Source organism: Protomyctophum bolini, assembly GCF_963924005.1.
Source record: "Protomyctophum bolini genome assembly, chromosome: 5".
Classification (NCBI taxonomy): domain Eukaryota; kingdom Metazoa; phylum Chordata; class Actinopteri; order Myctophiformes; family Myctophidae; genus Protomyctophum; species Protomyctophum bolini.
In genome coordinates, this window is record NC_137866.1 from 30,930,426 (window position 1) to 30,951,091 (window position 20,666).

General features: G+C 41.9%; 2 protein-coding genes across 2 annotated transcripts; both read right to left on the bottom strand.

The window, feature by feature from the left end:
* Positions 1–4,298: 4,298 nt before the first annotated feature.
* Positions 4,299–8,489, bottom strand: LOC308315345 (uncharacterized protein). The gene is made up of 3 exons (XM_080763285.1): positions 8,068–8,489; positions 5,560–5,765; positions 4,299–4,823 (listed from the first exon to the last, which is right to left on the bottom strand). The coding sequence occupies exons 1-3, from the start codon at positions 8,345–8,347 to the stop codon at positions 4,599–4,601; spliced, it is 711 nt and encodes a 236-aa protein (XP_080619411.1). The 5' UTR covers positions 8,348–8,489; the 3' UTR covers positions 4,299–4,598.
* Positions 8,490–11,581: 3,092 nt separating this feature from the next.
* On the bottom strand, positions 11,582–20,536 carry LOC308315425 (uncharacterized protein). Its single transcript, XM_080763388.1, has 4 exons — positions 20,513–20,536; positions 19,096–19,729; positions 16,820–17,008; positions 11,582–13,037 (listed from the first exon to the last, which is right to left on the bottom strand). The coding sequence occupies exons 2-4, from the start codon at positions 19,723–19,725 to the stop codon at positions 12,240–12,242; spliced, it is 1,617 nt and encodes a 538-aa protein (XP_080619514.1). The 5' UTR covers positions 19,726–19,729; positions 20,513–20,536; the 3' UTR covers positions 11,582–12,239.
* Positions 20,537–20,666: the final 130 nt, after the last annotated feature.

Here is a 20,666-nt window from a genome sequence, read left to right on the forward strand (position 1 = left end):
CTCTGTTTGTCGAGGCAGAGGGATCTCTTTTATTTGGTCAGTAATCTGTGTATCTACAGCGTTCCCAAAATAACAGATTATGCTGAGCTCATCAAAACAGTCCCATGCCATCGGGGTTCAACTACAATAGAGGGCATTATTTATCAGAACATTATCAAGGCCTGGTAATGCAGGGAGAGGAGTGAAGCACGCTATCAGTTGTGACGTGAATGACCACAAGGATACAGGGCCCCCCCCTTAGCTCCTTATCTGCTCTCCCTCGGCAGCTGTTGCTGTGTTCCTCTACACAGTACAGTCAAAATTACAGCTCCACCTCTCTCTGGCCTGAAAGTAAAAGGATATTTTCCAAAGAGGTGTGTCAGTATAGAGCGCCGCAGTCCCGCCCCCTTTCAGAAAAGCGAGTGGCCCAGGAAGTGGAAGCCCCATGCATTCTCCCATCGGCACTTTTAATATAATTTATTTAAAGACGGTTACGCCGCGGACAAAGCCAATTCGGATCGTGACGAATCATGACAATGAACACAATATTTTGGGCCGATCAAATAATTTATAAGACGAAAAATAAAACAAATAGTGTTGTCTCCTGACTTTCTTTTCTTCTTTCTAATGATTTGATCGTCCCAAAATATTGTGTTCATTGTCATGATTCGTCACGATCCGAATTGGCTTTGTCCGCGGCGTAACCGTCTTTAAATAAATTATATTAAAAGTGCCGATGGGAGAATGCATGGGGCTTCCACTTCCTGGGCCACTCGCTTTTCTGAAAGGGGGCGGGACTGCGGCGCTCTATAGGGCCTGCATGGACCGGCTCACACCTGCTGCTTTGTCTGAGATTAGTGGCTGAATCTTGGATAATATGTTTCACATACTATTTACCCACAATGCAACACCAGCCCTAAGCCTGAAAAGTGACTTGCCAGATTAGGTATGGCGGCGTTATTGGTGGAGAGTTTAGGAGTCTTAAGGAACACAATCGGTTACAAATTTCAAGGTTAGTTGAGAGGTTTTGCGATGAATTAGGTGTTTTTGGAACCCTTGATGCCATTACTCACATGGAGCCTTTTAAGGTACAGCCAGAAAGGGCCAACTATTCCAGCATTGCCCTCAGGCTCCCACACGCAACATCTCTTAACATCCTGTCAATATCCTGCCCCCAAATCCATGGTCTGCACCAAGTACAGTTCCTGGAAGGCCTTAACCATGTGAATCCTGGTGTCCCTATTTGGTATCCCCACAAATGTTGTGATGCGACATGATGATGCGATGTGACACGTTGGGGGCTTGTAGATTGGCTAGTTGTCACACGATGATATGGTATATTTAAGGGCTTAAGTTGTTTTAAAGAGAATGTATACTTTGCAGTGCCCTTTGTAAGACTTGAGTTGTCCGCTCACAGATATTTATGACAACTCGGTTCATTTGACTCCATCCTTGGCCTTCAACTGCAGACTGCAAGTTTGTGCAGTATAGTGGCCTTGTGTGTGAAAATCTTCCCCAGGGCAGCTGTCAAGATCACAAGATGTAGGTCAACGTCACTGATTACAATGGAGAGTAAACCTTTGATACGTGAATAACATTTTGACTGAATATAGCAACAACAGCACAGCATACAGCACCACATATAAATGTAAGACTGTGTGTGTGTGTGTGTGTGTGTGTGTGTGTGTGTGTGTGTGTGTGTATAAGTAAGTATATTCCTACACTCTCGTTTACAAACTTTACAATACTAGCTGTTTACAACAGCTAGTATTGTGACACAGTCTGACATGAGAGTGAGAAAAAAGTATTAGTGATCTTTATCCGCACAAATGAAATGGACTGCTGAGCTCATTCTCTCCGAGGGTGATGAGGAAAGAAATGCAAATCGAATTAGACGATTTAAAGCTGCAATCCAGGTATTATTTAAATGAATACGTTATTGTAAACCATATTCCATTATGGAGTAGCCTGACTCCATAATAGTACAATATGCAATAGGGCAAGATAGGGCAGCCTGACCTGGCCTCCGGAACGATGCATGTTGGGAATGCATGCCCCACCCCGGTTAACTTTTTACAGCGGCCAATTCCGAGATGCAGCCACCTGTAAGAGCTCTTTTAGAGAGTAGGGATTCAGTTTTCTTTATGACTGTTGGTTGGGTATTCCACATTTTTGTGGCATAGCAGTAGAACAAATGTAATCCCTTGTTTGAGCCAAAACTGGACTGAACGTGATTGATTTGTGAAGCTCGATCCCTCTGGTGTTGTGACTGTGGACGTCATTGATGCTTTTGAAGTAGTTTGAGCTTGTAGACCAGGCCCATATCCCTTTCCAGGGCGTTCAGATCAGTGTGTTTTCAATGCGTATACAGTAAATTAACATGGTTAGACTTTTGACTGACTGATGACTTTATTGATCAAGAAATAAAATCATATATCACACACGCATATACATTAAACGAGCAGAGAATCACAGAGCGGTAAAAATCTTATCTCATGGGGTCCCTGGCATATCTTTGCATATGGGGTGTCTGTCTGTAGGATAATTAGTGTAAATGTGGGGGTCCTCGACATGAAAAAGTTTGGGAACCACTGCTTTAGTATGAGGTATGTATGATGATATGCAGTGTAGTGCTGTTGGGTGCATGAGACGCATAGAGTTCATGATGTGAGCAAGTCTCATATAGTTAAAGTAAATATTGGATCAAGAACAGTCTGGGATGCAGACAAAGGTCAGAGTAGACAATGACCCCAGAAATGTTTTTGAAGTGAAATTTTAAGTTCTAATAAACACTTTTATTTGGCATTAGCTTTTACAGAAGGATAGGTGTGTACCTTTGGCACATTCACAGAACGTTTGACAAAACCACTGTGTGAAACAGTGTGTGACCTTCAAAGGTCATATCCTGTATGTTGGTGTCACTTGGAAAGAGAGAGACATGTAAGGTGAGAATTAATTAAAGACAAAACAAGAGGTTCAGTTGTGGAAAAAGTATATATTATTCTGAAATTAAGCATAAAACAGATACAACAATTGTCTTGGCACTATTAGGCACACTATGAAAGGCCAGTTCACAAAAACAGCCATGTTCATAACAGACACAAAAGGGGTTCAAATAAATAACTTTCTTTTTGTTTCACATCACTTCATACAGTTGATCTCATAACGCTGCCAAAACACAACAATAAATAATCAATAAACTTGTTTTGTACACAAACCTTCACGACTCATACTGTACATAAGCTAAATAGTGTGCTTAAAGGAGCACATTTTCAACCCATCTTCATATAATTGGCCCTCGCTAAAAGGTAAAAAATAAGATGGTTTGGCCACTCCTCTCACTCTATGCCTCAAGAGGAGGGCCGTGGACGGTTCTGCCTATACCAGTGACATCATAGGTACTAGGTAGGTTTGGTTATATACCCATATTGTCATTTTTGGATTTAATGTCAAATAGTCTAGTCCCCAATTATAATACGACCCCGTTTAAGATATTTCCATTGGAAAAAAACGTAGTCTTATATTCAGACCAATAGGGTATTATTTTTTCCAAGCAAGAACAATGGCTTCTATTTCGGCATGCCACCGGTCCAGACCAGGGGGTGAGAAAGGCTGTAAAATCCGGTTGGTGTGATAGGTGGACAGGTTTCTGCACTGTCCACAGCCCATCAATGAGTGAGTACAGAAACTGTCTCGTCTTATATGAGCATTAGTTAGGGCCAGTTATATCAACGTCTAGCCGTAAATCAATTCACTATGGGATATAAGAATGGACATATCACATAGTGAATTGATTCACTCAAATCCTTTATATAACCACGGTTGTATTGCATAACCTACAGTTATATTATGAACATATACATTTTCTGTATAGAATAATCACAAACTGTAATAGTACAAAATCGATATCAGTGGATTACAAACTTCTAGAAACATTCAGAAACTGAGAAAAGTATGATTTTGGCAAGTTTCTTGCACTGCAACTAGAATGTCTTTGCCCATTATGCCTAATACATGATGCTACATAAAACAGGAATACATCTGTGTGTGATTACACGCGCTACAGCTTTTACTGTCACGGACTATCCCCCTTAACCCATTTAGACCTGAGGACGCATCTGTGTTACCTTTAACTTTCAACCACTTTAACCGTCATGTTAAACTTTAGCTGTTGAAAAAAAGCTCATAGTGCGAGTTTGTAGATCTATTTTAGAAAATGTATGCAAATTTTTGAATTTATATTCTTTCACAGTCAACGTTTTTTTTTTTACTCAAATATCTGCTTCTGGAGCCCTGGAACAACATATTTTCAGATGGGGGTCTGCAGCCAAATGAATATCTTGACATGAAAAAGGTTTGAGAACCACTGCTATAGAAACATAGGTTTTTCATTTAAAAAATGACATTTGTAGAATCAGGTCCTCAGGTATTCATGGGTTATATCGTGTGAAGAGATGATAAATCTTGATTTGAGGATTCACCTTAAGCAGGGAACCTTGTTAAAGTGCAATTTATGACAATCAGTCAGTCAGTCAGTCGGAGTCTTTCAAACACGAAGGATCCATTTAAGTATCATTCCACTTGCTCCCCCTCCCCCCACTCACTCCTAAGAACAAAGTTCATGATGGTTGTGGTGTTCCCGGCAGAGGACTCTGTGAGGTGGAAAGAGGACTGTGGCTCGGCGGCTCTTGCGTGCCGTGTGTCCTTCTGCGCGAACCTCTGTTCGCTCTTCTCTGTGGATTGTTCTGCGGTGTCCTTCTATAGGTCTGCCTCTCGGGACTATCGGGCGTTCCCAGTTGCTGTAGCAGTCTCTTCTGAAATACAGTCTCAAACTGTTGCTGCGTCTACAAACGGAAAAATGACATGACAAAAAATAATAAGTTGAAAGACAATGTCAATGTCTTTGATTAGGGGTTGCCATGGCAAATCTCACTTATACCAATAGTATAATTGGTATCATCTTCAGATTACATTTAAACAGCAATACCGTTAAATTCATACTGTAATGCTTGAATTATTAAGCCCCAGTCATTTGACTGCTGCAGTCTTTGACTTCAAACCCACCCTGAGTGCCTGGAGCTGGATTTATGCTCTTTGGTCAAAATTCTTCATCTCTCCCTTTCGTATTCCGTTTGAGGGATACCAGTAGTGCTCCTGTAACGTCTCTCTTTTACTGCTGTGAATGTCTTGAATTCCATTTTACTGATTACTCCCAATTCCTGCAAGTTATCGACAGTACCTAAGACAGCAATGTGCCAACAATGCATCATACCACACCTCATCTTGTCCATTTTACTGCTGCTTTATTGCAATGCTTGAATTCCATTATCCTGATTACTTCAATTCCTGCCAGTGATCTACCCATGTTGTTTTTGTCGAGTTTGTACTGCCCATTGACCAGAAGTGAAATGTTTGACCCCAAGTGAAATGTTCTTGATTCACTGTGAACGTACTTATGATGGATTGCCATGAAGTGAAGTGAAGTGTAACTGACAATTCTTTTTAAAATTCAATGAATCAAATCACGTTGAAATGAGCTGAGCTGAACTGAGCTCAATTGAATCAGAAAGATTGTCTCACCACGGCTTGTTGTGTTGTTGTGGTGGTGGTGGTGGTAGGCGACAGAGTGCTGCTGGGGTCTGCTGTGGTCTGCTGTCGGTCCCTGGGGTTAGCCGGCGCGCAGTACATCTCCAGATGCTGGAGATCACAGCCTCCCGGCTTACAGCAGTGGTCCACGATGCCCTTGCCTCTGGGCCGAGGTCCATACCCTGACCAGTTGTGTTTTCCTGTAGAAGGAGAAGAAACAATCGTTGTTTTTCAGGAAATGGAGAAAGAAAAATGTTCCAATGGATCAAATTTAGTTCTTATTTAGTCACAAGCTCTTGTTAATACTTTTTATTGGTTCGATATTTATAAATCCCACGGACACTTTTACAAAAAATATATTTGCATAAATAGCAGATCTACAAGCTTCACGTGCCCGGGGGAAGAAAACAAAAACGGACGCTCGCTTCTCAGGGCTTCTGGGTAATCGAGTCCCAATGCAATCCTATGGACAATGGCTCTGTTCTCGCTTCGTTGTTTTGGACGGCGGCGGTGGAATATGTCTCGACATTATGAGAAACGATGGTGGAATATGTCTCGACATTATGAGAAACGATGGTGGAATATGTCTCGACATTATGAGAAACGATGGTGGAATATGTCTCGACATTATGAGAAACGATGGTGGAATATGTCTCGACATTATGAGAAACGATGGTGGAATATGTCTCGACATTATGAGAAATTATGGTGGAATATGTCTCGACATTATGAGAAACGATGGTGGAATATGTCTCGACATTATGAGAAACGATGGTGGAATATGTCTCGACATTATGAGAAACGATCGCGCTACTTTAAGGCGGACGATCGTGAAATGGAGCTACGTTCACGAGCGGGTGATTGTTCAAAGGTTGGGGAAAAACTGCAGCAGGGAAACGATGTTTATGAACGAAAACTTTGGCGATACATTAAATATGTAGTAACTACATTTCTGCTCGGCAGCAACAATATCATGGGTTCAGAATTCAGAAAATCCTCTCTTTTGATCGACAAAGTGACGCTACGCTACAATTATACGCTAACCTGCTAAAGGCCACACAAAAGAACCAACAATAAAGGTCATCATCAATAAAAGCTTCTTTGGGGCACGGCGATAACAATACAGCTGCTGTGTACATAAGGCGAGCACGCTGCCATCTCTCACCCGAGGAAAACACACAGATACCAGATGGCCACAGTGGCCTTGGTCATGGACACGGAGTGAGGTTAAGGGGAAGGTGATTAGGTGAATGGGATGATGGGTACGTTTTGTATCATCTGTGTCAGCCATTCCAAAGGTCTGTGAGGAATCGGATATTGCAATTGCGCCCCCAAAAAATTGGCAAAACACCAAGACTTTGACAATAATAAAACATTAATATTAAAAAGGTTGAAAAATGTGTTTGCATTGTGCTACCAATAAATAGCGACTTAACTTCGACATGGTTCCATCAATCCACGTCGAAATACAATCCATTGATTGATTATTAAAATGCACATGCGTCCGAGGACGACCTAGAGAGAGATGCTCGTGCCAACCCAGCTGACCACACTCTAACACGCTAGCCATCTTAAATAGTTCTTAAATAGTATATATTTAAAATAGTATATACTTCTTAAATAGTATATACTGTACGTTATAAATGATGCCAGAACGTTTGAATTCATGAGAACGGCCAGTGAACGTCTTCTGATATGGTATCTTTATGTTTTCCATGTTAATAGGTGTCGTTTCTGGCGGGGATGGGGAATCCCCCGATTTCTTCTGGTCAGACTGAATATACATGCATTCCTTTTGGAAAATGTAGGCTGACTAACGACAATTTGCTTAAAAATGTATGTTCACCACATTAACCATGGCACTGCTGATTTGGGTTTTTTTTACACAGGGTTTATTAAGTGGTTAAGAAAATCTATGTTTTTCTTTTTACAAATAGCAGATCAGCCAAAGCAGTATATTGGGAATTTTAACTATTTTGATATAACAATTATCCCTACATATCAGGGAGCTGTGTAAAACAGTGGTTTTCAACCAGTGGTGCGGGGACCACCAGTGGTCCTTGAGGGGGGTTCCACGTGGTCCCCAGCTAATTTATTGAGAGTTGGTTTCATTTTACACTCTCAAGAGTTAAATTATTGTTAAACATCTGCATTACTTAATTCTACATTAGAGAATGTAGAAGAATCATTATTTGGATCAACGTTTGCCTGTTATCTCTCCCATGGTAAACATCAATACAGAATGGAATTGTGGACAAAATATTATCGGATAGAATATTAAAAGTTTTGGGTCTGAGAAGCTAAATCTCACCAAATGGTGGTCAATGGTGGCTCAAATGCCAAATAAATAATGGGCCTTGATACAAAAAGAGTTGAAACCCACTGGTGTAAAAACAAACAAGAAAACCATAAATAACAATGATTTAACGAAGAACCGTGCTTAGCATTTTAATTAGTGGCCATCTAAAAGCAAAACACCCGACGAGGGGGGTATATATTTACCTAAATAGATTCCGCGGTCGCCACACACAAATATTAGGTCAGCCAGTAGTTCTGTGCCGCAGCGCAGCCGGGATGCTTCTGCAGAGACGGAGCACATTGTGGAGTACAGCGTGCAGACGATCCAGAAATTCAACACCTGAAGAGAAAAGGACAAACTGTGTTGAGTACACACAATAATAGAAATGTAACGCCAAGTAACACTGTGTCGAGTACACACAGTAATAGAAATGTAATGCCAAGTAACACAGAACACAATGCAAATTCTTAATAACACAGACATTGAAAGTGAACTTTACAACAACTTGGCCAAGACTGGGGAAGATATTATATCACATCATTCCTTGTAAAAGCAGAGTGATTATGACATCTCACTTATAATTCAGTGAAATGGTAAAGTAATAAAACGTGTACAGATGCAAGTCATCTATAACAAAACATTCCATCTTGGTCTGCTTCAATCTGTTCATCAAGTCATCAAGCCAGTGGCAGGAGGCATATAGAATACCAAGCAATCTTGGCATTGCTCAGTACAATTGCTAAATAAACTCGATGTTGGGTTAATCTCTAGCCATGCACTGTAGCTGAAGTCAGATATATATCATATGTTGCCCATCTACATTTGTCAATCTATGCTGTCAGTGCATGACACAATGGGGGGATTCATTTTTGCCAGTCAAACTGATAAGGATAGCTTTCTGTGTGGCCTATGAATGACACCATTGATTCATTATCTGCAGTCTAATGCTATATTTGAATTTAACTTATATTTAGTGTGATGCATATCTCGACTTCTATGCATGTTTACAAATTATCTTGACCTGATGCAATTTCTTATAAAAGTGTTTAATAGCCAAACATTTGAATCCCCCACCTCACATGCACTCAACCACTATCCTCAATACATTTCAATAATCGTCCAGCTATACAGATCAAGAGAGGAAGGCCCAAGAACATTTGGCGCAGGTACGTCGAGACTGACATCAAGCAACATGAGCAAACATGGAAATGAGCTGGAAAAGAAAGCCCAGGATAACAGACTCTGGCTACAGTTCCATGACAAGGGCATAAGCAAGTATACAAATCAATGGCAATAAATCCGTTTCCTTTTACGGCTCTTGAGATGTTCTAATGCCATTCCCTCATTTCTTCAAATCCAAAACATGCGTTACTGCATCCACAGGGTGCATCCCCTATTCCTCGTCCCTGAACTAACAGTCCAAAAGCAGAATATAATATCCCCATGTAATTCTCAAGAGGAACTGCAGCGCCGTCACGGACCAAACCGAGATGAGCAGGGCCAGACCAGACCAGTGCGTGCACCTGCCACCTTGTCTAAATCCTCCAGGGCTTAAACTTCAAAAGATGCAGTCCTGTTTGCCCAACGGTTCATTCTTACCTTAAGTGCCAGCCCTCTCACAGAGCGACAGCGTTGGGAGGGGTGTGAGGAGTTCATGCTGGAGTGTTGTTCCGTCTCTACCCCACAGTTGTACTCGACTGTCTGAGGCCTTGGACCTGCTCTTATACCCAGCCAGGAAGACGACCGAGAGGGGGAGGATCTCGAGCAGCTCCCACCAGTGGTGGAAGAAGTACTCGAAGATTTCTTTTTTTGTTTTGTTTTTTTTACTTAACCCATTTTATTTAGACCTGAGGACTTGATTTTACAAAGGTCTTCTAAATCCTGACAGTTTTCTGAAAGACCCATGTTTCTACGTCAGTGGCTTATGGCAGTGGATTATCTTTATTTGGCCGCAGAACCCCATCTGAAAATGTTGTTCCAGGGACCCCCCAGAAGCAGATATTAGAGTTAAAACACATTCACTGTGAAAGAATATTATATTCAAAGATTTGCACACATTTTCACGATTTTTTAACAGCTTAAATAATAGTTAGTGGTTTAAAGTTAGTGTAACACAGATGCATCCTCACTCAGGTCTAAAAGTAGCACAAGTACCACAATGTAGAAATATGTTACAAGGTAAAAGTATTGCCATACAGTACCTAGTATCATAGTATTTACAATGTTGCTTGGGTAAAAGTACAAAGGTATTGGCTTCAAAATATACCTACAGTACTAAAGTAAAAGGGCTCATATTTTAAGTAATTTCAGTCCACCTCCCTTTTTTTCCTACAAGCTCACAACGCATTGTGAGCTTGTAGATGTGCTAATAGCCCAAGTATAAAATAGCGCTTAAGTGGATAAGGTATGTTGTTTTAAATTAACTCAATCTTCAAAGTAACTAATAAAAGCTGTGAAATTGAAAGTGAAAGCGGTCAAATTGAAAGGAAATAACTGGACTAAAGAAATACTATATAAAATAGGCTTACAAAACTTGCCTCTGAGATAGTGACGTAAATACTAAAGTAAAAGCACCCTCAAAATTTTACTCAAGTACAGTATGTGAGTAAATGTTCTTAGTTATCCACCACTGGCTCCCAATCACCCATGTGCCACACACTCATTTTTCTTTATGAGACACGGCAATCTAGTTCTGGTGCGGCTCATATCGAGAGATGTAACATGCTGCCATTGGGGTGAACTTGTCCTGCTCTGTGACTACTGTGCTTCTCATAGTTTAGGCTACACTTGAGACGATAAGGCTTTATAAAGGTTGCTCAAAAGATAACCTACTGTATACTATCGATGCCATGGTATCAGGTCTGGAGACATTATTATTGTATGGTCAAGCGCAGTAGCGTGGGTGGATGGATGCATACAGTACATCATGTATGAAAGCTTTCAGCCAATTCATTACAATGTATTTGGGGAAACTGCAAAGCAGAAATGTTTTATTGAAAACATTTGACATGGTCAAAATCAACCCTGTCAACATATTTGGTCATAAGCAACCGAAATCTACGGAATTACAATCTCAAAACATAAAAGTCCTTTGCAAACCAGAGTTTGTGTGTGTCAGGAGCGTGTCCAAACATAGGCAGCCAACTTGCAGAACAACAAATAAAAGTACAGAGCTGACCCTGCTTAACAAAGCAATAGTTTAAAAGGGTTAAAGTGGTCAAATAAAAGTCATATCGGGAAGAATTATAGGTGTGCGAGTATTGAATACCTGCATAAAAAACACAACATTTAGTTAATGTGGTTTAAATCACAGACAATTTCCAGTCTAATATTATGTTATGGATATACTGATAATACGGATGTCCCGAACACGTTTTTTGGCTCCCGATCCGATTCAGATCATTTGAAAATTACGCGACCGATTTCCGATCGGGACAACCCTACACTACCAGTCTGCCTTCGCCTTAACGTCCTGTCAAATCAACACAGTCATGTAAATACACATTTAGAACACCAACTTGGAAAAACGATGTAGACAGGCCCTCAGAGGGGTTGTGTCTTTAACTGGGCTGAGAGGAGAGTGCGCCGGCGAGTTTGTTTTTCTTGCGTTTACTTTTAGTTCTGGTATGGAAGGAAGCCGTCGCTCTTAAAACAGAGAAAGTCTTAGATATATTTGGTCGTTACTACGGACGGTTGATACAAAAGTAGAACCTTGGCTTGGATCATGTATGTTTTATTGAATTTTTTATTAACCCATTTAGGCCTGACATCGAAATTATAAAAAAATCTTTCTAAATCATGACAGTTTTCTGAAATACCTACTAATCTGAAAATATGTTGTTCCAGGGACCCCCCAAGAAGCAAAGATTTGCGATAAAAACGTTCGCTCTGAAAGAATATATATTCAAAAATTGGGTCACAATTGATTTTTCAAAAATAGCTAAAGTATAACATAATGCTTAAAACACCAAAAGGGGTTCCCGTTCTGAATAGGTTAAATCACCAGTTCTCCAACACAGACTCCATCTTCGGGTTATATTGGCGCGGATAATGTATCGCTACGTAGGCAACGATGGAAGCTGTGAAAACGGCGAACCGAGCCGCGATGTCCCCTCAGTCACAACCCAACGTGTGAGTCAGTGTTGTTTTTGGCAGCAAATTTTCATTTTAGTCATAGTCTCTTGACTCTCTTCGATAGTTTTGTGTGTCAAGCTAAATAAATGATATAGCAGTGGTTCTCAATGCAGGGTCCAGGCACCCCCAGGGTCCCAGGAGGGGGGGGGGTTCCAAATGGAAACTGTGGTGGTCCTCTAAATTAAAAGAAGTCTGAGAACCACTGCATTACAGGCAGGCAGATTCTGAAAATCACTTCACTTCAACGGAGGTTGCTGAGAGCGGCCTCCTTCTCTTTGACCATGGCTCTTATACGGGCGAGTTTTTCCTCTTGTGCCAGTTGGTCAAAGTCAAAGTTCTGATGCTGTCCTCCTGCGGTGGCCTTGAACACATGTCGCAGTGGAACCTCTGCACTCATCTCTGCAACGGACGACGTGCCACCCCCTCCCACTACATCGTGGTCACCGTCCATTGAGAACGACGCAGGGGACTGTGAAGACATCGCACTGTCCCCTGCATAGTTGTCACCGTCCATCGCCATGTCGTCACAGGCCCACGCATCGTTTTCACTGTCCACATTGTTGCTGCGCTCCATTGCCATGTCGCCACAGTCCCCCACATCGTTTTCACTGTCCACATTGTTGCTGCGCTCCATTGCCATGTCGCCACAGTCCCCCACATCGTTTTCACTGTCCACATTGTTGCTGCCCGCCATTGCGATGTCGCCACCGTCCCCTGCGTCGTTCTCACCGTCCACTGCGTTGTTGTTACCGTCCATCGCATTGCCTTCACTGTCGGACGCATTATTTTCACTCTGCATGTCTGGAGCAAACGGCTGTGTTTTTTGCTGGCATGCGTCTTCCAGCTCACCGTCACTGCTACTGCTTTCGCTCTGGAACACAAATGTATTTTTCTGTCTTTGTCGTACCTCTCCAGGATTACTCTCGCTGACCACCGTGTCCACCTGCTCCGTGTCACTGTTGGACGATAGGTCAGCTGCAAGTCCGTTGTCTTCACACCGAGCGAGATTCTTCTTGGTCTTGTGGTTCTCTAGTGATTCCTGGAAGAAAATAAATCGATTACACAGCCTGCAAATCCCACATATATAAACACATGGCTGAGCAGTCTGAGGAGCATACTTTGTTAGAAAGTGCCGTCTGTCTAGACTGAATGGTACCTCATGACACAAATATACCTGGCAATGTTACCCTATATGCATTCGTGCCGCTGCTAAATTTGTATGCAAATTTGTATTGTTTTATACATTTCAAACAATGGAATGTGTGGAATGTGCAAGGAGACATATGAAAAATACATCTTAATAATAATCTTGCATGCATGCAAAAATGGACGCCTCTGTATTGCCAATGCAAAATACAGGTGTTTTGCCTGGAGGCTGTACAAAGGGCCACAGTGACCAAGCAACACACATGTACATATATAAAATTAAAAATATATATTTTTGCATGAAAGATAAATATTCACAACTGCTCTGCTACAACTCCATTCTAGGGGAAACACTGCTTAGTTCACAAATCATCTGACTGATGATTTAATTAAAAGGACTGTAACCCCTAAGGCTATGTAGACAGGCCCTCAGAGGGGTTGTGTCTTTAACTGGGCTGAGAGGAGAGTGCGCCGGCGAGTTTGTTTTTCTTGCGTTTACTTTTAGTTCTGGTATGGAAGGAAGCCGTCGCTCTTAAAACAGAGAAAGTCTTAGATATATTTGGTCGTTACTACGGACGGTTGATACAAAAGTAGAACCTTGGCTTGGATCATGTATGTTTTATTGAATTTTTTATTAACCCATTTAGGCCTGACATCGAAATTATAAAAAAATCTTTCTAAATCATGACAGTTTTCTGAAATACCTACTAATCTGAAAATATGTTGTTCCAGGGACCCCCCAAGAAGCAAAGATTTGCGATAAAAACGTTCGCTCTGAAAGAATATATATTCAAAAATTGGGTCACAATTGATTTTTCAAAAATAGCTAAAGTATAACATAATGCTTAAAACACCAAAAGGGGTTCCCGTTCTGAATAGGTTAAATCACCAGTTCTCCAACACAGACTCCATCTTCGGGTTATATTGGCGCGGATAATGTATCGCTACGTAGGCAACGATGGAAGCTGTGAAAACGGCGAACCGAGCCGCGATGTCCTCTCAGTCACAACCCAACGTGTGAGTCAGTGTTGTTTTTGGCAGCAAATTTTCATTTTAGTCATATTCTCTTGACTCTCTTCGATAGTTTTCATTTAGCTTCAGTCACATTTTAGTCACCTGGAATGTTTTAGTGTTAGTCTAGTTTTAGTGAGTCGAAATATCATAAGATTTTAGTCATCATAGCTTAGTTTCCATTTAGTTTTTGTCAGTGAAAAAACGTAGTCGAACATTTTTTGTCTTAGTTTTAGTTGACAAAAACACCACTAGTGTGAGTTTGATCATACTTCATCTCCAATGTGTCATTTCAATCAAAGATACAGAGGAACCGCCACAAAGGAGATCTCCTAACTAGGGATGTCCCGATCACGTTTTCTTGCCCCCGATACCATTCCCATCATTTGATTTTGAGTATCTGCCGTCGATACAGATTTTCCCCCGATATTCATATTTTTATAGAACACAATAGTACAATATACAAAATCACATACAAAATCCATTCCAATATAATGATATGGATAAAATACTGACACAATGACACTATGGATCTCCCGATCAAAACATTTTGCTCCCGACCAGATTCCGATCATTGAAAATGACGTGATCGGCCCCGATTTCCGAACACGCACTTATAAATCCATTCTGTGATAATGATGACCTGATTGTACTGGACATTATGGGTTCCACGGAGAATGAAAAGAGTTCAGACTCAGAAAACTTGTAACCGCCCCCCATTCACACAGTGCACCCAGCACGTCCTGCATGGGGCTTCAGTTCAGACCGAGCCAGACGTTTCAGGGGGGCTTGATAACCTTCACACATACTGCGCAATACGACTCGCAAAGCCCCGTGAGCAATGACAGTGACATGCAGACCCCGACATACACAGCCCTGTGAACAATTACAGTGACATGCAGACCCCGACATACACTGCAGCTGCAGACAGTGCAACATCAACAACGAGTTTCACTGCATTTTGGATAAGATGGATGAGCAAAACAGGCCCCTATCTAACCTAGAGTACAGCCTGGTGCTAAATCTAAATATTTCCAAGGAGGGAGCAAGTTAAGACAATTGAAACGCAAAAAAACAGATGGGGACAAGACTTGACTTAGCCAGACATGACCTTGAACTTGTTGACCTGACAAATGTCAGATGTCCAGGAGTGTTTGAAGGTAGGCGGCACTGTCAAACGTGCACATATTGAATCAAGCATTGAAGTCTTACAAAATGGACTGAAGTGCCATCAACAGGAGAGTGTCCAATGCTCAAGCACTGTGTGCATAACATAACATTCATCAGGCTGAAATTCAGGCAAAGCCATGTGACACATATGACATTATACAGTATTCAAAAATTTGCACTACATTTTCACGTTTTTTCTAAAATAGCAGGTCTGCTATTTTAGAAAAATCGTGCCGCGCTACAAGCTCGTAGTGCGGCACTCGGTGCCGCGCTATGAGCTTGTAGATCTGCTATTTTTCAATAGCTAAAAAGTATAACATTACGCTTAAAACTCCAAAAGGGGTTCCCGCCCCAAAATGGGCTAAGCTCAAACTGCATGAAGACATCAGCCACTCGCCTGCCCACACTGAACGAGGCGGCGTGACATCAGATTATATGGCACCAACAACGGCTGCACAGTGACTAGTGACTATCCCCATTCTCCACTGAACCCTAGTAGTGCTGCAGGACGGACCACTCCCTACCGTTCAGGCACAACAACCTTACAAACCCCGGCGGGGACACAGCTGGGAGTGTTTGTATCAGTCCCCATTCTCTGCTAACCAACAGCAAAGGGAAAATTGGCCCTCTCTCATTCCATGTTGTTGCCCACACTGTAGCCAACACCACGCCAACGACAAAGGTGGCAACACCCAGCTGCTGTCAACCACTTCACAGTGTCTCCCCTCGGCCCCCACAAACCCTAATATTTGAATGTTAACAGCTTCATTTTATGCACACTGGATCAGATCACACCTTGACGATGAAAACAGCAGTCAAACATTTGGATACGTCACACTGTGTCATAGCTTGTGTCCACAGTGGACCGGTGAGATTGAAAGGAGTAGAGGTAGGTGGCGATGGTGGATGAATTTAGAGGTAGATGGTAGATTAATTTAGAGGTAGGTGGCGATGGTGGATTGAATTTAAATACTTGGGGGTCATCTGGTTACGGTTAAATACTTGGTTCAACTGTAAATACTTGGTTCAACCGTTTGTTAAAGACAGTGTGAAAGAGAAATAAAGAAGAGGGTACAAGGCAGGATGCAACGGGTGGAGAAGGATGTGACAGATGGGTACCAGCCAGAGTGAAAGGAAAGGTTTACAGACTATATTAGTGAGACAAGTTGGTTTAGGTAAAAGTTCAACCTCAAAACCTCAATCAAGCTCAATCAAAAAATAAAGAAAAAAGATTAGATGGAAATGATAGGCTGTAGCGATCCCCAAAGAGACATATCAGAAAGAGGAAGTTATCTTAATAAATGATAATTACACTAAGAATGAGTTAATGTGTTAATTACAAATTTCAACATGTAATTATGAAAATAAATAAAAACACACACACACACACACAAAGTACTTTGTGGTACCATTTCAAGGCACCAAAGGTACATCGGCGTGCTGGTTTTATTTGTTTTCATTACTTACATGATAATTCAACTAAACAATACTCACTTCATGTGTGCCATAGCACTCTCTCGGGGAGACGGAGTCCATTTGTGTTTTGGCCAATAATAAATTAAGCGTCTCTCGAGGGATTCTGATCAACTTCACCTGACAACTCCTCATGAGGAATTGTTCCTCAACTGCCTTCTTCTGTAATGCAATCTTGAGGGGTTCAGGAGAGGTTTCACAGAACTGAGGCTGCACAGGGGGTTTCGGGGAGAAAATAGGATTAATATATCTCTGCTGTCGGGGAGAAACCACCTAACTCCAGGAAATGAAGAAAAGCTTATTTTTTTTTGCAATGCAATACTGCCTCATCCAAGTTGGTATTGTGACTTTATATATTGTCAATTACTTGCATGAGGGGGGGGGGGTGGAGTTAGTTGCTATAGCAGGCAGTTTGAGGGTCCAATAAAGTTAAGAGCTTTTGTCGAAAGTGCTTTTGAATTTTTTTAATAATTCAATAGCATTGATTTTATATTAAAAACAAATCGAAACTTCAAAAATGGAGTTAGGAGGTTTTCTTCCCGACAGGGACGATATGAGAGATAAATTAGGCGTTAGGATGCGGTAGAGTTACTGAGCTGATGGCTTGTCATTTCAAGCCAGGAGGGCCAATCGCCCCATCAGTCTGTTGTAACCTCCGCGTCACCAGACTTTCCACCTCAGAGGAAAGCCTGTGTTCCTAAATCGCCTGTGTGATCCGGTCCAGACCGGATGATAAAAAAAAATATGCATCACTTTGTTTTGGTCCCCCCTGTTTGTCGTTAGTCTCGCCAGTCGCTACAAGTGGGAATAAAAGATGGCTATACCAAATTAAATATTCCAAGAATAGTTGGAGAAACTTGTCAGACCTAAAATTATGATGCCCTTGATCGCTGGGAATTATTTTGGGTAATTCCGATTTGGGGGTTCCGGCCCGATGACTACAAACCCGACTACAACATGACATAAGTTATCATCCGTGCCCGACCAGATCATAAACCCGAAAATGGTATGCCTCCCAGGCTAAGTCTGTTGTGGAGATTAGTGTTTAAAGTAGACATCAAAGGTTATGAGTTTGTGAATGAAATGTAAGATTAAGTGCAGGTGCAATGTTGCATGGCCACTTAAGCCCTATTTGATACAGATGGCAGTGTTGCTCTGCGAAAATAACAGATCTACAAACTCAGTCACAACGGGTCACAAAATAGGGAAAATAGGTTGAAAGGGATCAAAGTACAGTATGCATGTGGGAAGATAAGGGATGAGAACATAGAATTCACTGGAAGTGCGGTAGGAGGTGTGGGGAGCAAGTTAAAAGGCTCAAGGAGAGACACTGTCGCATGGTTTGGGTCACAACCGGTCAGAGTTATGGACATACCATGTTTCTGGAGACGAAGAGCTGCTGGAGTCCAAACTGAACCCCTGACAGTCTACATTGGCTGGCTGGCTCTTTACAGAATGTATATCTGATGGACACGGCTGTGTTTGTCTTGTGCATTAGTTTAACTTCTGCTGTTAAAATACGCTAGTCTGTTTATACAAGTTAATATTTGCTTCTCGACCCAGACAGCGGCATATCTACAATCTCATAGCGCGGCAATGAGTGTCGCGATACGAGCTTGTAGAACTTTCAATAGCTAAAGTATAACATACTGCTTAAAACACCAGAACGGGTTTCCGTTCAGAATCGGGTTAAAACTTTAAACTTTAAACTTTTCAGGTTCTCCTAACAAACAGCAGCCATTTTGCTGCAGCACTGCACTGTGCAAAGTGTAGTAATTTGAGGTGCAATGTTGACCAACTTGACCATATATGACAGATGTTTTGCAATTATGCTCCATTCCTGAGTTATGACTCAACAATTGCCTACACCTGGCCTACAGGGTACTGCTCCACGGATTTGTCGTGGAACGAGCATGGGAGAGAGAGACGGAGAGAGAAAGCGGGTGTGTGTAATTGTGTATGTGACTGTGCTTGCGTGCATGTGACAGTGAGGTTCCCTACTTCCTACTTCCCTACTAGGTTGAGAGCAAGGAATAATGGGATACAGTATATACATTTTTGGGAAATAAAATGAACAAGGATGACATTCGAATGTAATCTGAGATTATCCAATATTCTGCATTTCCTGGAAACATGGACTGTTTCTACAATGGCTAATCAGTCAAAAACTGCAACTGATCACTTCTAGGACAGAGATAGGATGTTAGAGATTTGAATTAAATGATTTGAGCTCAGATCCCAGCCCTGCTGCTCATCCTAAAGAAGATGATACCAGATGATAAGATCAAATATCTTACCGTCTCATCCTGGCTGTCATCGTCAGAAGCTGAAGTTATCTCGATGGCTGCAGTAGCAGGTGCCTCTGTGTTGGCGTCATCATTGTCAGAGTCAGAAGTTATCTCGATGGCTGGGGAAGGTACATCTGTGTTGTGGACGGGGTCACGGTGGGGGATCAGTCTTTGACTTCCCATTGGCGTGCGCTTCTTCAGTGACAGATGGATCTGACCACGGTAGATAATAACTGCGTCTTGCCCGAGTTGAGATGTGGAATAGCGGGGTAGTGGTGAGGCATTGGTGTGGTGGTTTGACGGATTTCCGCAGAGGTCTGACAGCACACTTAAGGCAGTATGGTTGGAGATCACAAAACCAATGGTAAGAGGGTTCCGGGATCTCAACTGCTTTTTGGTGGCGATATGCAAATGTATCTTATCATCTTGGCTGATCATTGGGCGACCCCCCTTCTTCCGTATCACTACCGGAGAAATGCATATTCCTTCTGGCAAGCTGGCGAGGTCTCTGGAATTGATGCAGAATGTCTTGTTAAGTCCCATTTGCCTCAAAATGGCTTTTGGTAGAGTCATGAGGGGGACAGATTTTACTTCTGCCTCTTCTGGGACGTAGATCTCGAAGCTTTCAAATGAATCCATTTCTCTGTGTGCACACATACATACACAAGATATGAAAACACACCCAAGCACATCATGAAATGAATGCATAAGAGTGATATTGACTAGACACTGGCTTGCTTGTGGTTTATCGTTGTATCATGTAATGGCTGTATATTCAGGAAAATGTACAGTATGGTTTTTAATATTTAGTGAAAACTCCTTTGAATTGACTGGCCACAGGCTGACTAAATAACTTATTTGGGCCTGATTTAAGCGGTTGTTTCATCCCGCTCTCAGGGAATGCCTTTACTTTTTGATACTGCGAAATTAGTTTTCTGACTTTTCTTCATTGCTCTTGGAGGGCTCGACCCATTCCGACCTATGCACTATGCAGAGATATCCTGACATGGGGCCTCTTCTTGTAGCTAATAGGGGAGGGTGAGGCTCCAAACGGGGCTATAGGAGCCAGGGTCCCTCAGCCGGAGGGTGAGGCTCCAAACGGGGATAGGGGGGCCAGGGTCCCCCAGCCCCAACACAGTACAACTCAAGTAGCATCAAAATCACTGCAAGCATTTTAACCTACTATATACATTTCAAATCGCAAATCAATGCGAGCTTGTAACGAATTAGCTTAATGCTAAAGTGGAGTAGCTAGTAGCTAACGGTGCCTAGCTAGCACATCACTTACCAGGCACAACCTCCGTCATCAAATGCAAATAATTCCACTGTAGTAATGTAATGGACAGGGTTTACTTACTTTACAACATTTAAATACTTGTTATTATTATCAAAAATAGCAGATGTACAAGCAATGCGTCGCACGCACCCGAGCTGCGTCGTGAGCTTGTAGATTTAAGTTATTTGCCAGGAAGTGCCGTCGCTTTGAAATTCGCGTTGCACTATGGGGGATTTGAATAATAAACACAACAAACCAAACTGCCGTAAAACAAAATGAAGAAGAACGCATGTGACTGTCTGTT